Raw genomic sequence first — 17,563 nt, forward strand, 5'->3', positions numbered from 1 at the left:
TAAATTGTGATTTTATCTTATTAAGTTTAAACTTTATAATTTTAGAAATTATTCTATTAGAAAATAATTAAAGAGATTTAGAGATAAATTCATTTTGAATTAATTAATATTCTTAAGAAATTTAATTATAATGGAATATTTTGTATAATTTTAGTAATTGAAAAATAAGAAAGAATTGCACAATTTATTTTAAGTAACTTTTATTATGAAAAAGTTATGACTTATTATTAATTTGAACTCCTTATTTTATAAACTAATCTATTAAGAATAATTAAATTAGTTTTATTAATATTTGGAGTTAAGTTAATTAATATTTTTGTGTCATTTTTATTAATTGGTTATTTCATATAATTTGAAATTAAAGTTCACGCGATGGAAAATGATAAAAATTTATATTATTTAATTTAAATAATTAATATTTTTAAGTTTAAAATTATATTTTATAAAATGTGATTAGTACAATTATTTTATAATTTAAATTAAAAATAATTATTTTAACTCATTGATATATTGATGAATAAAATTTTATACATTTTAAAAATAATCTTTACAATATTAAATTTAAATTCTAATTTATTATTTTATCTCAAATATTTAAAAAAAATTATCATATTATTGATATATATTTTACCATAATTTTAAAATTACCAAATAAAACTCTAATTTCACAAAATTCTTAAATTTGTTACCTAAATCCTAAGCACACGTACAGAAAAGGAAACAGAAGGAAAGGGGGGAAAAAAGAGAAAGGGGAATCGGGGAAGAAGAAGGAAGGGAAGGAGAGGGAGACGAGCGCGCCGTCGCGCCCTGTCCGCCTGTCGCCGCCGTTCCGTTGAGCCGCCGCCATCGTCGCGCGAACCGGAGGGTGTGGAGACGGAGAAGAGTGCGCGCGAGGGAGGAGAAGTAGCCATCATCGTCGAGGACTCCATCACCGCCACTGAAGATCCTGACTGTCGAGCTCGTCTTCGCCGTCGCACCTCCCATCACTGCCGCCACGGAGGAGCTCGAAGAGAGAAAAAGGGTTCGCGCAGAGAGAGAAACACGATGAGGGAGGAGGAGGTTGCCTCTGTTGCTGCCAAGCCATCGCTGACGGGGTTGGGTTCGCCGTCGCCGTTGAGCTGTGTGCCGCCGTTGGCGTCTGGATCGCCACTCTGTTTCTGCTACAACTCGCCACTGTCCTGGTGAGCTTTACCCTATAAGTTACTTCCACTCTGATTTTAATGTTGATTTGGTATAATGCTGTTCTGATGTTGATTTGGTAACTGGTTATTTGGAATTGCTGTAGTGATTTTATTTTGATTTTAAGATTGATTTAGCATGTAACTGGTTCTCTGGTAATGCTGCTCTGATTTTGTTTTGATTCCAATTGCCCTCTTACTCAATTTCACCAAACTGGACATACACTTACCTTGAAGCAGCTTGGTCTGATCATTGGCAAAGGTCAGTTATTCATTATTATTAGTAGCTTGACATTGTGGTTTAGTTCTTTTACTTTCATATTCATTGCATAGAAAATCTTAGTTAGTACCATGTATTCTTAAAGTCTATGGATCCCAACTTTACATGCTAATCCAAAAGAATTCTCCCTTTTGTGAAAGGTTTTCATCATTGTAGATATGGCTACAAGGATGTGAGTGATCTTGAAAATGTGGTTGCCAACTATGCAAAAGCAAATATACCCATTGAAGTTATGTGGACAGATATTGATTCAATGGATGCATATAAGGATTTCACACTTGATCCTATAAATTTCCCATTGGATAAGATGAGAAATTTTGTTGACACCCTTTATCAAAATGGCCAGAAATATGTTCCCATCTTAGATCTTGGTACCTAATTCCAACACCAAGCAACCTCTTTTAACCAATCCACAAACATATTACAGCAATTATTGATTTGAAGCTAATTTTTCAAACAGGTATCAGTGGAAATGCTGTTGTGATTTTATTTTGATTTTAAGATTGTTTTAGTATGTAACTGGTTCTCTGGCAATGCTGCTCTGATTTTGTTTTGATTCCAATTGCCCTCATACTCAATTTCACCAAACTGGACATACACTTACCTTGAAGCAGCTTGGTCTGATCATTGGCAAAGGTCAGTTATTCATTATTATTAGTAGCTTGACATTCTGGTTTAGTTCTTTTACTTTCGAGAGAGATCGGAGACAACTGATCTCATTGTGAAAATTTCTTTGCAGCCTTGGAATGCCTTTAGGCCTAATGGAGTGATCATTTTCTCTGACATCCTTACGCCTCTTCCTGCATTTGGGGTCGAATTCGACGTTGAAGACGTAAGGGGTCCTGTTATTCAGTCCCCAATACGCTTCGAGAAGGGGCTAAAGGCTCTGCATCCAATTGACCTGGAAAAGCTCAGTTTTGTTGGAGATTCACTCAAGATACTGCGCAAGGAGGTAAACCTAGTTGCATTACCGCTTCTATATATCATGGCTATCCTTCAAAGGAGCCGTTTTCCTTACTTATTGCTTTTTACTTAGGTTGGTGGTGATGCTGCCGTTTTAGGTTTCGTGGGAGCACCTTGGACAATAGCAACATATATAGTGGAAGGGGGTACAACACGCACCTATACAACCATTAAGAGTATGTGCCATACAACACCACATTTATTGCGGACTCTGCTCTCTCATTTGGCGCAAGCAATAGCAGATTATGTTATTTTCCAAGTGGAGTCTGGGGCTCACTGCATACAAATATTTGATTCATGGGGTGGACAACTACCACCTGATATGTGGGAACGCTGGTCAAAGCCTTATATCAAAGAGGTAATGTAGAAATAGTTCCCATTTATTTTCATCTTATTGAAATTGTATTCTAATTTTTCAAACTGTTCTATTTAGGATCCATGTCATAGCAAGCCTAAATGTATGTATTTCAACTTTTGCTTATTTGTTTAGTTGAATCTTTGAACTAGACAAACCATGTGTCGCTTTCAAAAGTTTGCAATGATTATAGGTTTTGTTTTATGTAAATTATTGTTTTGTTCCAAGCTCTGCAATGATTACAGGTTTTGTTTTATGTAAATTATTGTTTTGTTCCAAGCTCTCATGATTGTCATTTGGTTGGTAAATAATATGAGCTAAGAGCTTGTAATTTGTAAGCATCGAGTGGTAAATAAGCTCACTTCATCTTGGTCTTCTGAATTTCAGATCCAGTGCGACTGTCAAGGTTATTATTCACATATACCTTCCCTGGTATCTGGTTAACTATCTGCATAACTTTGTGGTTGTCTTTTTAATGCTTAGTATCCAGGTTTTCTAATTTGCCAAAAATATTTATACAGATAAAGATCAGATTTAAGATTCTTTCTTGTTCTTTATGTGAAGCAATTGCTATTGAAGCCAAGAGAGTCCACTCAAGCTGAGTTACCACACCAACTTTATTGAAGAAAAATGAAGAAATTGCCACCCTTAGGCTATAGTACTACGGTATTTTGAAAAATGATGATGATATAAGTAAAAGTAGTTATGGCCTAGATTAGTATTATGTTATTTTGCAATGATGATAGTGATTGTATGTGGATCTTACAACAACTTTTGTAAGTCAAATTTGATAATAAATGTTTAATTAGTTTTTTTTAGTAATTTGATTCAAATAATTTAGGTTATTTATTGACACTAAATTAAAAAAAAGTTGGAACTAATTTTATTCATGAGAAAACTCTTGTAAATAAAGAATTATATTACAAAAAACCGTTGTCAAAAGTCACAAAAGGCAATGGTGTTAAACCGTTGTCAAAGACAACTATAAAATGGCAATGGTATTAAAATCGTTGCCAAAAAACGACACTAATGGCAATGCTTTAAAACCGTTGGCTTAGTAAATAATAAAGCTACAACAGTTTAAAACCGTTGCCTATCCAGCAACGGTTCTAAACCATTCTTTAAAAATTGTTGTCAAAACCGTTGTCTATACTAGTAACTTTGGCAACGGTTTTGTTGTTACCATTGCCTTAGGTAAAAAACCGTTGCCTTTGAGTATTGGCAACGGCCGCATATACCACAGGTAAAAAACCGTTGCCAAAGCATTGCCTAAAGTTTTGTTAACGATTTTTCAATTTACGGCAACGGTTTTTGATCATTGCGAAAACCCTTATTTGTTGTAGTGATGACAAAAAGATAGATGCACTTCAAGATGAGGTCAGGTCCAACATAAGGAACCAAGGGGCAGCCATTTCAAAATTAGAAGCACAACTAGGGACCTTGTCTAAACAGATGCCAATGCCCACACACACTTTCCCCAGCGACACCATGGTCAACCCAAGAGGGGAGTGCAAAGCTATCACCTTAAGAAGCAGGAAGGTTGTGGAAGTAGCAGTCCCAAGTCAAGACAAACAAGAAAAGGAAGCTGCAACTGAATCTGAAATCAAGGAGGAAGAAGAGACTCATGTACCTACCCCACCAAATCAATTTCTAAAGCCTTATGTGCCAAAAGCACCATATCCATAAAGGCTGAGAAAAGATGGAAAGGACAGCCAATTCTCTAGGTTTTTAGAGATCTTCAAGAAGCTTTAAATCAACATCCCCTTTGCTGAAGCATTAGAGAAAATGCCACTCTATGCCAAGTTCTTAAAAGAGTTTATGACAAGGAAGAGGAATTGGGGAGAAAAAGAGACTGTAGTGCTCACTGAGGAATGTAGTGCCATAATACAAAAGAAGCTCCTCCAGAAATTGAAAGACCCTGGGAGCTTCTGAATCCCCTGTATCATTGGGGATATAAGCAGTTAAAAGGCACTATGTGATCTAGGAGCCAGCATCAACCTCATGTCCTTGTCCATGATGAAAAGAATGAGTATTGAAGAAGCAAAACCTAGAAGAATGGCTCTTCAATTAGCTGACTGAACTTTCAAATTTCCCCATGGTGTGGTGGAGGATTTGTTGGTAAAAGTGGGAGAGTTTATCTTCCCAGCTGATTTTGTTATGCTTGATATGGAAGAAGAAGCCAACACATCAATCATCCTAGGAAGGTCATTCCTAGCTACTGCTGGAGCCATAATTGATGTTCAAAAAGGAGAGCTAGTCTTAAGATTACATGAAGAGAAGACATTCTTCAATGTCTTCAAGGCAATGAGCTACCCCAAGGAATCCATTGGAGAATGCATGATGGTGGACACAATTGAAGATCTCGTTCAAGGAGTCCTAGAGGAAGAACAATGTGAAAAAATCAAAGAGCGAGATCAACAAGCCTCATGTGGTGAGCTACCACTAGAGACTATGGACGAATCAATCATGATGGACAAGACAAGAAAAATGGAAGTGGAGGCACCAAAGTTGGAGCTGAAAACTCTACCTCCAAGCTTGAAATATGATTACTTGGGTGACAACAACACATACCCAGTGATCATCAATTCAAGCTTGAATGAGGAACAAGAAGAGGAGCTAATCCAAGTGCTAAAACAATAAAAGGATGCTATAGGGTGGACACTTATAGATCTAAAGGGAATCAGTCCTTCAATATGCATGCACAAAATCCTACTTGTGGAAGGTGCAAAGCCCTCAAGACAGCAACAAAGAAGGCTAAACCAAACAATGAATGAAGTAGTCCAAAAGGAAGTGCTGAAGTTGTGGCAAGCAGGGGTGATCTACCCAATCTCAGACAGCCCTTGGGTAAGTCCGGTACAAGTAGTCCCAAAGAAGGGAGGAGTCACTATTGTACCAAATGAGAGGAATGAATTGATACCCATAAGGACAGTGACTGGCTGGCGTATGTACATTGATTATAGGAAGCTCAATGAGGCCACCAGAAAAGATCATTTCCCTTTACCTTTCATGGATTAGATGCTAGAAAGACTCGCAGGACATGAATATTACTGCTTCATGGACGGTTACTGATGAGAGATTTTATGCCGGTATAGAAATTATCAATAAATCCAATCGTGAGTATAGTCTAAACCGACATGCAATTCCACATCAAACAAAGAAATTGTGTCACTACAATCCAAATTCAATAACCGAGAGTATTAGTCCCGAGTCGTTCTCCTTAGAAATTTCCTTAGGATGCACATCACTGGTTAGGAAGTTGATGAGCGGATAATTTATACCCTTTTTGGCATTGTTTTTACATAGTTTTTAGTATGTTTTAGTTAATTTTTATTATATTTTCATTAGTTTTTATTCAAAAATCACATTTCTGGACTTTACAATGAGTTTGTGTATTTTTCTGTAATTTCAGGTATTTTCTGGCTGAAATTGAGAGACCTGAGCAAAAATCTGATTCAGAGGCTGAAAAAGGACTGTAGATGCTGTTGGATTCTGACCTCCCTGCACTCGAAGTGGATTTTCTGGAGTTAGAGAAGCCCAATTGGCGTGTTCTTAATTGCATTAGAAAGTAGACATCCTGGGCTTTCCAACAATATATAATAGTCCATAATATTCCTAAGATTTGATGGCCCAAACTGGCGTTCAAAGTCAGCCTAAAATATCTTGGTGTAAAACGCCCAAACTGGCACCAGAATTGGAGTTAAACGCCCAAACTAGCACCAAAGCTGGCGTTTAACTCCAGGAATAGCTTAAGCACGAAAAAGCTTCAATGCTCAGCCCAAACACACACCAAGTGGGCCCCGGAAGTGGATTTCTACACTATCTGCACTTAGTTACTCATTTTCTGTAAACCCTAGTTACTAGTTTATTATAAAAACTACTTTTAGAGATTTATTTTACATCTCTGGACGTTTAGTCCTTAGACCTTTGGCATGGAGGCTGACCTCACAGCCATGCCTAGACCTTTCACTTATGTATTTTCTACGGTGGAGTTTCTACACCCCATAGATTAAGGTGTGGAGCTCTGCTGTTCTTCATGAATTAATGCAATTACTACTATTTTTCTATTCAATTCAAGCCTACTTCTTCTCCAAGATATACTCTCGTACTTAATTCAGTTAAGTCAGAATGAAGGGGTGACCCGTGACAATCACCCAATCTTCATTACTCGCTTAGCCAAGATCGCGTGCCTGACAACCACAAAGCGGTCTACATGATGTTCAACGTAGTCATTAGACGACAGCTGGAGTATATTCTCTTGGGTTTCTAATCAAGGATTCACGTCTTCTCTCCTGACAACAAAGAAGCTGAATCTGAGATGAACCTTCATGGTATAGGCTAGAACTATTGGCAGCATTCCTGGGATCCGGAAAGTCTAAACCTTGTCTGTGGTATTCCGAGTAGGATCTAATTATTTATATTTTAATTATTAAAACCCATAACCATTTGAATTTGCTTGACTGAAATTTACAAGGTTGACCATAGCTTGCTTCAAGCCGATAATCTCCGTGGGATCGACCCTTACTCACGTAAGGTTTATTACTTGGATGACCCAGTACACTTGCTGGTTAGTTGTGCGGAGTTGTGAAAAAGAATTGAGATTATGATCGTGCGTACCAAGTTGTTGGCGCAGTTGAGATCACAATTTCGTGCACCAAGTTTTTGGCGCCGTTGCTGGGGATTGTTCGAGTTTGGACAACTGACGGTTCATCTTGTTGCTCAGATTAGGTAAGTTTATTTTATTTTTAAAGCTTTTTATTTTCGAAAAATTTTCAAAAAAATAAATTATTCTATGTCTTCAGAATTTTTAAGAATGAATTCTAGAGTTTCAGATGATGCCTTTATCATCACAAAAGCAAGTTGATTCACATCAATTTGGCTGTTGTCTGTAATGTCCTGCTGAAGCTTGGCTAGCCAAGTCTAATTTTTTTAGACTGAAGCTTTAGACTAACATTACATGATTCCTGGAATTCCTATTAAAAAATTTTGAACTTATTTATTTTCTCTTTTTCCAAATAATTTTCGAAAAATACCAAAAAAATTTTATAAAATCATAAAAAAAAATTTTTAGTTTGGTGTCTTGCATGTTTTTCTTTTCTTAAAAATTTTCAAAAATATGTTCTTAATGTTCATCATGATCTTCAAAATGTTCTTGGTGTTCATCTTAATATTCAAAGAGTTCTTGCATGCATTATTAGTTTTGATCTTAAATTTTTATGTTTTGCATCATTTTTATGTTTTTCTCTCTCCTCAATAAAAACTCAAAAGTAAAAAAAAAATATCTTTCCCTTATTTCACTCATAAATTTCAAAAATTTAAATTGATTTAGTCATAAAATTTTAAAATTTAATTGTTTCTTACTAGTCAAGTCAAATTTTCAATTTAAAATTTTTATCTTTTTCAAATCTTTTTCAAAAATTAAATCTTTTTCATTTTTTATCTTATTTTCGAAAACTTTTAAAATTTGATTTTCAAAATCTTTTTCTCACTTTTATTTCATAATTAATGTTAACAATTAATATTTAGATTCAAAAAATTTTCAAGTTGTTACTTGCCTATTAAGAAAAGTTCAATCTTTAAATTTTAAAATCATATCTTTTAGTTTCTTGTTAGTCAAGTAATCAACTTTAATTTCAAAAATCAAATCCTTTTAATTTCCTTTTAAAATCTTTTTCAAAATGAATTTCAATCATATCTTTTTCAAAATCAATTTCAAAATCTTTTCTAACTTCTTATCTTTTCAAAATTGATTTTCAAATCTTTTTCAATTAACTACTTGACTTTTTGTGTGTTTTACTGTTTCTTATCTTTTTCAAAACTACCTAACTAATTTCCTCTTTCCAATTTTCGAAAACTACTAACCCCTTTTTCAAAATACTTTTTAATTAACTAATTCTTTTAAATTTTAATTTTAATCTTATTTCTTCTCCTAAATTTCGAATACTAACCAATAATTAAAATAAAAACAAAAATATTTTCCTTTTATTTTAATTTAAAATTCGAACTCCCTCCCTCTCTCATCTCTTTCTATTTATTTATTTATTTACTAACACTTCTCTTCCTCTTAAAAATTCGAACCCTCTCTCGCTCTCTGTGTTCGAATTCTTCATCTTCTCTCTTCTTCATTCTACTCTTCTATTCTTCTACTCACATAAAGGAATCTCTGTACTGTGACATAGAAGATTCCTCTTCTTTTCTGTTCTCTTCTTTTTCATATGAGCAGGAGCAAGGATAAGAACATTCTTGTTGAAGCTGATCCGAAACCTGAAAGGACTCTAAGGAGGAAGCTAAAGCACAACACTCTGGAGAGAACCTGACAGAATTTTTCGAAAAAGAAGAAAAGATGGCCAAACCCAACAACAATGGTGAAAATGCAAAGAAGATGCTTGGTGACTTTATTGCACCCTCTTCTGACTTCTGTGGAAGGAGCATCTCAATTCCTACAATTGGAGCAAACAACTTTGAGCTTAAGCCTCAATTAGTTTCTCTGATGCAGTAGAATTGCAAGCTTTATGGACTTCCATTGGAAGATCCTCATCAGTTTTTAGCTGAATTCTTACAAATCTGTGACACTGTTAAGACCAATGGGGTTAATCCTGAGGTCTACAGACTTATGCTTTTCCCCTTTGCTGTAAGAGACAGAGCTAGGATATGGTTGGATTCACAACCTAAAGATAGCCTGAACTCTTGGGAAAAGTTGGTCAATGCTTTCTTGGCCAAATTCTTTCCACCTCAAAAATTGAGCAAGCTTAGAGTGGAAGTCCAAACCTTCAGACAGAAGGAAGGTGAATCCCTCTATGAAGCTTGGGAAAGATACAAGCAATTGATCAGAAGGTGCCCTTCTGGCATGCTTTCAGAATGGAGCATCATATGTATATTCTATGATGGTCTGTCTGAATTGTCCAAGATGTCATTGGACAACTCTGCTGGTGGATCTCTTCGTCTAAAGAAGACACCTGAAGAAGCCCAGGAACTCATTGAAATGGTTGCAAATAACCAGTTTATGTACACTTCTGAAAGGAATCCTGTGAATAATGGGACAACTCAGAAAAAAGGAGTTCTTGAGATTAATACTCTGAATGCCATATTGGCTCAGAACAAAATATTGACTCAGCAAGTCAATATGATTTCTCAGAGTCTGTCTGGAATGCAAGCTGCAACAGGCAGTACTAAGGAAGCTTCCTCTGAAGAAGAAGCCTATGACTCTGAGAATCCTGGAATGGAAAAAGTGAATTACATGGGAGATTCCTATGGAAACACTTACAATCCTTCATGGAGGAATCATCTAAATTTCTCATGGAAGGATCAACAGAAGCCTAATCAAGGCTTCAGTAACAATAATGGTGGGAGAGCACGGTTTGGCAATAACAAACCTTTTCCATCATCTTCTCAGCAACAGACAGAGAATTCTAAGAAGAGCCACTCTGACTTAGCAACTGTAGTCTCTGATCTATCTAAAACCACTCTCAGTTTCATGATTGAAACAAGGTCCTCCATTAGAAATTTGGAGGCACAAGTGGGTCAGCTGAGTAAAAGAGTTACTGAACTCCCTCCTAGTACTCTCCCAAGCAATACAAAAGAGAATCCAAAAAGAGAATGCAAGGCCATAAATATAACCAACATGGCCGAATGCGTGGAGGAGGGAAAGGCAGTGATTTCCACTGAGGAAGACCTCAATGGACGTCCACTGGCCTCCAAAGAGTTCCCTAATGAGGAACCACAGGAATCTGAGGCTAATATAGAGACCATAGAGATTCCACTGAACTTACTGTTGCCATTTATGAGCTCTGATGAGTATTCTTCCTCTGAAGAGGATGAAGATATTATTGAAGAGTAAGCTGCTCAATATCTAGGAGCAATCATGAAGCTGAATACCAAGCTATTTGGTAATGAGACTTGGGAGGATGAACCTCTATTGCTCATCAATGAACTGAATGATCTGGTTCAACTAAAATTACCTCAGAAGAAATAGGATCCTGGAAAATTCTTAATCCCTTGTACCATAGGCACCATGCCTTTAAAAAAGCTCTGTGTGACCTTGGTTCAAGTATAAACCTCATGCCCCTCTCCATAATGGAGAAACTAGGAATCTTTGAGGTGTAAGCTACTAAAATCTCACTAGAGATGTGGTGCACGAAATTGTGATGTCCAGGCTCAAATAATCCCTGGCAACGTGAGCAACTTGGTACGCGTAATCGTGATTACACATTCTTAATTTGTCACAACTTCGATACAACTAACCAGCAAGTGCACTGGGTCGTCCAAGTAATACCTTACGTGAGTAAGGGTCGAATCCCACGGAGATTGTTGGTATGAAGCAAGCTATGGTCACCTTGTAAATCTCAGTCAGGCGGATATAAAATAGTAATGGTGTTTTTGAATATTAATTAATAAAAGTAAAGATAGAAATACTTATGTAAATCATTGGTGAGGATTTCAGATAAGCGTATGGAGATGCATTCGTCCCTCTGAACCTCTGCTTTCCTGCTATCTTCATCCAATCAGTCTTACTCCTTTCCATGGCTAGCTTTATGCAAGGGCATCACCGTTGTCAGTGGCTACATCCCCTCCTCTCAGTGAAAAATATGCTCACATGCTCTGTCACAGCACGGCTAATCATCTGTCGGTTCTCGATCATGCTGGAATAGGATTCACCCTCCTTTTGCGTCTGTCACTAACGCCCAGCAATCGCGAGTTTGAAGCTCGTCACAGTCATTCAATCATTGAATCCTACTCGGAATACCACAGACAAGGTTTAGACTTTCCAGATTCTCTTGAATACCGCCATCATTCTAGCTTAGCCACGAAGATTCTGGTTAGGAGATCTAAGAGATACTCATTCAAGCTTTATTTCATGTAGAACGGAAGTGGTTGTCAGGCACGTGTTCATAGGGGAGAATGGTGATGAGCGTCACACATAATCATCACCTTCATCACGTTCTTAGGTGCGAATGGATATCTTAGAAGTGAAATAAGATGAATTGAATAGAAAACAGTAGTACTTTGCATTAATCTTTGAGGAACAGCAGAGCTCCACACCTTAATCTATGGAGTGTAGAAACTCTACTGTACGAAAATACATAAGTGAAGGTCCAGGCATGGCCGAGATGGCCAGCCCCCTAAAACATGATCAATAGTCTCCTAAGATGAACAATGGATTAAAACTGAGACCAAAGATTTTTAATACAATAGTAAAAGGTCCTATTTATAATAAACTAGTCACTAGGGTTTACATGAGTAAGTAGTTGATGCATAAATTCACTTCCGGGGCCCACTTGGTGTGTGCTTGGGCTGGGCTTTAAGTGTACACGTGCAGAGGCCATTTGTGGAGTTGAACGCCAGGTTTTGATCCATTTCTAGCGTTCAACTCTGGTTTTGGATCCTTTTCTGGCGCTGGACGCCAGAATTGGGCAGAGAGCTAGCGTTGAACGCCAGTTTGCGTCATCTATTATTGGCCAAAGTATGGACTATTATATATTTCTGGAAAGCCCTGGATGTCTACTTTCCAACGCAATTAGAAGCGCACCATTTTGAGTTCCGTAGCTCCAGAAAATCCATTTTGAGTGCAGGGAGGTCAGAATCCAACAGCATCAGCAGTCCTTCTTCAACCTCTGAATCTGATTTTTGCTCAAGTCCCTCAATTTCAGCCAGAAAATACCTGAAATCACAGAAAAACACACAAACTCATAGTAAAGTCCAGAAATGTGAATTTAACATAAAAACTAATGAAAACATCCCTAAAAGTAACTAGATCCTACTAAAAACACACTAAAAACAATGCCAAAAAGCGTATAAATTATCCGCTCATCACAACACCAAACTTAAATTGTTGCTTGTCCCCAAGCAACTAAAAATCAAATAGGATAAAAAGAAGAGAATATACTATAAATTCCAAACTATCAATGAAACATAGCTGCAATCATATGAGCGGGACTTATAGCTTTTTGCCTCTTGAATAGTTTTGGCATCTCACTTTATCCATTGAGGTTCAGACAGATTGGCATCTATAGGAACTCAGAGTTCAGATAGTGTTGTTGATTCTCCTTGTTCAGTATGATGATTCTTGAACACAGCTTCTTTATGAGTCTTGGCCGTGGCCCTAAGCACTTTGTTTTCCAGTATTACCACCGGATACATAAATGCCACAGACACATAACTGGGTGAACCTTTTCAGATTGTGACTCAGCTTTGCTAAAGTCCCCAATTAGAGGTGTCCAGGGTTCTTAAGCACACTATTTTTTTTGCTTTGGATCTTGACTTTAACCGCTCAGTCTCAAGTTTTCACTTGACACCTACACGCCACAAGCACATGGTTAGGGACAGCTTGGTTTAGCCGCTTAGGCCAGGATTTTATTCCTTTAGGCCCTCCTATCCACTGATGCTCAAAGCCTTAGGATCCTTTTTAATTGCCCTTGCCTTTTGGTTTTAAGGGTTATTGGCTTTTGCTCTTGCCTCTTGGTTTTAAGAGCTTTTGGCTTTTTCTGCTTGCTTTTTTTTCTTTTTCTTTCTATTTTTTTTCGCCTATATTATTTTTTTTTCTGCAAGCTTTGTTCTTTGCTGCTTTTTCTTGCTTCAAGAATCATTTTTATGATTTTTCAGATTATCAAATAACATGTCTCCTAGTCATCATTCTTTCAAGAGCCAACATATTTAACATTCTTAAACAACAACTTCAAAAGACATATGTACTTTTCAAGCATTCATTCAGAAAACAAGGAGCATTGTCACCACATCAATATAATTAAGCTAAGTTCAAGGATAAATTCAAAACTCATGTACTTCTTGTTCTTTTGAATTAAAATAGTTTTTTATTTTAAGAGAGGTGATGGATTCATAGGACATTCATAACTTTAAGACAAAGTTACTAACTACTAATGATCATGTAATAAAAACACAAACATAGATAAGCACATAACATATAAAAACGAAAAACAGAAGAAATAAAAACAAGGAATGAATCCACCTTAGTGATGGTGGCGTTTCCTTCTTGAGGAACCAATGATGTCCTTGAGCTCTTCTATGTCTCTTCCTTGTCTTTGTTGCTCCTCCCTCATTGCTTTTTGATCTTCTCTTATTTCATGAAGCATGATGGAGTGCTCTTGATGTTTCACCCTCAGTTGTCCCATATTGGAACTCAATTCTCCTAGGGAGGTGTTGATTTGCTCCCAATAGTTTTGTGGAGGAAAGTGCATTTGAGACATCTCCGGAATCTCATGGTGATGAGCTTCATACGCCTCTTGAGCTCCATGAATGGGCTCTCTTGCTTGCTCTATCTTTTTCTTAGTGATGGGCTTGTCCTCTTTGATGAGGATATCTCCCTCTATGTCAATCCCAGCCGAATTGCATAGGTGGCAAATGAGGTGAGGAAAGGCTAACCTTGCCATAGTGGAGGACTTGTCAGCCACCTTGTAGAGTTCTTGAGGTATAATCTCATGAACTTCCACCTCTTCTCCAATCATGATGCTATGGATCATGATGGCCCGGTCTATAGTAACTTCAAACCGGTTGCTAGTGGGAATGATTGAGCATTGAATGAACTCCAACCATCCTCTAGCTATAGGCTTGAGGTCCAATCTTCTTAGTTGAACCGGCTTACCTTTGGAGTCAATCTTCCATTGAGCTCCTTCCACACATATGTCCATAAGGACTTGGTCCAACCTTTGATTAAAGTTGACCCTTCTTGTGTAGGGGCGTTCATCTCCTTGCATCATAGGCAAGTTAAACGCCAACCTCACATTTTCCGGACTAAAATCCAAGTATTTCCCCCGAACCATTGTAACATAGTTCTTTGGATCCGGGTTCTTACTTTGATCATGGTTCTTTGTGATCCATGCATTGGCATAGAACTCTTGAACCATTAGGATGCCGACTTGTTGGATGGGGTTTGTTAGAACTTCCCAACCTCTTCTTTGAATTTCATGTCGGATCTCCGGATACTCATTTCTTTTGAGTTTGAAAGGGACCTCGGGGATCACCTTCTTCTTGGCCACAACATCATAGAAGTGGTCTTGATGGGCTTTAGAGATGAACCTTTCCATCTCCCATGACTCGGATGTGGAAGTTTTTGTCTTTCTTTTCCCCTTTCTAGAGGATTCTCCGGTCTTAGGTGCCATCAATGGTAATGGAAAAACAAAAAGCTTATGCTTTTACCACACCAAACTTAGAATATTGCTCGTCCTCGAGCAAGAGAAGAAGAATAGAAGAAGAAGAAGAAGAAATGGAGGAGAGGGAGGATGGAAAGTGTTTCGGCCAGGAAGGGTGTAGAGGGGTGTGTTGTGTGAATTTGATGAAGAATGGAGGGCTTTATATAGGGAAGGGAGGGGGGGAAAGGTTTCGGCCATATGGGTAGGTTTGGGTGGAAAATTGGTTTTGAATTTTGAAGGTAGGTGGAGTTTATGAGGTAGGTTTATGGGGAAGAGTGGATGGATGTGAGTGGTGAAGAGGTGATGGGGAAGAGAGATTGAGGTGATTGGTGAAGGGTTTTTGGGGAAGAGTGTTTATGGGGTTGTGTGAAAGAGGGGTGAGAAGAAGTGAGTGGAGGTAGGTGGGGATCCTGTGGGGTTCACAGATCCTGAGTAGATCCTGTGGGGTCCACAGATCCTGAGTGGATCCTATGGGGTCCACAGATCCTGAGGTGTTCAAGGATTTACATCCCTGCACCCATTAGGCATGTAAAAATGCCTTTGCACTCAACTCTGGGCGTTCAGCGCCAGGTTGGTGGCCATTTTGGGCGTTCAACGCCCATTTGTGTGCCATTTCTGGCATTGAACGCCAGAACCATGCCTGTTCTGGCGTTCAGCGCCCAGAAGCTGCCCATTTTGGGCGTTCAGCGCCAGAATCATGCTCTGTTCTGGCGCTGAACGCCACACAGATGCTCCTCCAGGGTGTGATTTTTCTTCTGCTGTTTTTGATTCCGTTTTCAATTTTTATATTTATTTTGTGACTCCACATGATCATGAACCTACAAAGACATATAACTAAGGAAAATATAGTTAGATAAATAAAAATTGGGTTGCCTCCCAACAAGCGCTTCTTTAATGTCAATAGCTTGACAGTGGGCTCTCATGGAGCCTCACAGACGTTCAGAGCTTTGTTGAAACTCTCCAATACCAAACTTAGAGTTTGGATATGGGAGTTCAACACCAAACTTAGAGTTTGGTTGTGGCCTCCCAACACCAAACTTAGAGTTTGACTGTGGGGGCTCTGGTTGACTCTGCTTTGAGAGAAGCTTTTTATGCTTCCTCTCCATGGAAGCAGAGAGAGATCCTTGAGTTGTAAACACAAGGTTGTCCTTATTCATTTGAAGGATCAATTCTCCTCTGTCCACATCAATCACAGCTCTTGCTGTGGCTAGGAAAGGTCTTCCTAGGATGATGGATTCATCCTCTTCCTTTCCAGTATCCAGGACTATGAAATCAGTAGGTATGTAAAAGCCCTCAACCTTTATTAATACATCTTCTACTTGTCCATAAGCCTGTTTTCTTGAGCTATCTGCCATCTCTAGTGAGATTTTAGTAGCTTGCACTCCATAGATTCCCAGTTTCTCTATTACAGAGAGGGGCATGAGGTTTATTCCTGAACCAAGGTCACACAGAGCCTTAAAGATCATGGTGCCTATGGTGCAGGATATTATGAACTTTCCAGGATCCTGTCTCTTCTGAGGCAATGTCAGTTGATCCAGATCACTTAGTTCATTGATGAACAAGGGAGGTTCAACTTCCCAAGTATCAATGCCAAATAATTTGGCATTTAGCTTCATGATTGCACCAAGAAACTTGGCAGTTTGCTCTTCAGTAACATCCTCATTCTCTTCAGAAGAGGAATACTCATCAGAGCTCATGAAGGGCATAAAGAGGTTCAATAGAATCTCTATGTTCTCTAGATGAGCCTCAGAGTCCTTTGGTTGCTCAGAGGGAAGCTCCTTATTGATCACTGGACGTCCCAGGAGGCCTTCCTCCTTGGGATTCACGTCCTCTCCTTCCCTTACAGGTTTGGCCATAGTGCTTATGTCAATGGCCTTGCACTCTCCTTTTGGATTCTCTTCTGTATTGCTTGGGAGAGTACGGGGAGGGATTTCAGTGATCCTTTTACTCAGCTGGCCCACTTGTGCTTCCAAATTTCTAATGGAAGACTTTGTTTCATTCATGAAACTTACAGTGGCCTTGGACAGATCAGAGACTAAGTTTGCTAAATTAGAAGTATTTTGTTCAGAGTTCTCTGTCTGTTGCTGAGTTGATGATGGGAAAGGCTTGCTATTACTAAACCTATTTCTTCCACCATTATTAAAGCCTTGTTGAGGCTTTTGATCCTTCCATGAGAAATTTGGATGATTTCTCCATGTTGAGTTATAGGTGTTTCCATAAGGTTCACCTAAGTAATTTACCTCTGCTATTGTAGGGTTCTCAGGATCATAGGCTTCTTCTTCAGAAGATGCCTCTTGAGTACTGTTGGATGCAGCTTGCATTCCATTCAGACTCTGAGAGATCATATTGACTTGCTGAGTCAATATTTTGTTCTGAGCCAATATGGCATTTAGAGTATCAATTTCAAGAACTCCCTTCTTCATAGGCGTCCCATTACTCACAGGATTCCTTTCAGAAGTGTACATGAACTGGTTATTAGCAACCATGTCGATGAGTTCTTGAGCTTCTGCAGGCGTTTTCTTTAGGTGAATGGATCTACCTGCAGAAGTGTCCAGTGACATTTTTGATAGCTCAGATAAACCATCATAGAATATATCCAGGATGGTCCATTCTGAAAGCATGTCAGAAGGACACTTTTTGGTCAACT

The 17,563-nt window shown here is 38.2% G+C and overlaps 1 protein-coding gene and 1 non-coding gene across 2 annotated transcripts; one reads left to right on the forward strand and one right to left on the reverse strand.

Annotated features, from left to right (window-relative positions):
- Positions 1–1,044: 1,044 nt before the first annotated feature.
- On the forward strand, positions 1,045–2,937 carry LOC112763721 (uroporphyrinogen decarboxylase 1, chloroplastic-like). The gene is made up of 5 exons (XM_025809320.3): positions 1,045–1,175; positions 1,615–1,829; positions 1,919–1,938; positions 2,138–2,410; positions 2,495–2,937. Exons 1-5 carry the CDS (start codon positions 1,045–1,047, stop codon positions 2,786–2,788), a joined length of 933 nt encoding a protein of 310 aa, XP_025665105.1. The 3' UTR covers positions 2,789–2,937.
- Positions 2,938–9,518: 6,581 nt separating this feature from the next.
- On the reverse strand, positions 9,519–9,622 carry LOC112768772 (small nucleolar RNA R71). The gene has a single exon (XR_003186162.1). It is a non-coding gene; the product is annotated as a small nucleolar RNA R71 (small nucleolar RNA).
- Between the last annotated feature and the right edge of the window lie 7,941 nt (positions 9,623–17,563).

The sequence above is a fragment of the Arachis hypogaea genome, chromosome 17 (assembly GCF_003086295.3).
Source record: "Arachis hypogaea cultivar Tifrunner chromosome 17, arahy.Tifrunner.gnm2.J5K5, whole genome shotgun sequence".
Classification (NCBI taxonomy): domain Eukaryota; kingdom Viridiplantae; phylum Streptophyta; class Magnoliopsida; order Fabales; family Fabaceae; genus Arachis; species Arachis hypogaea.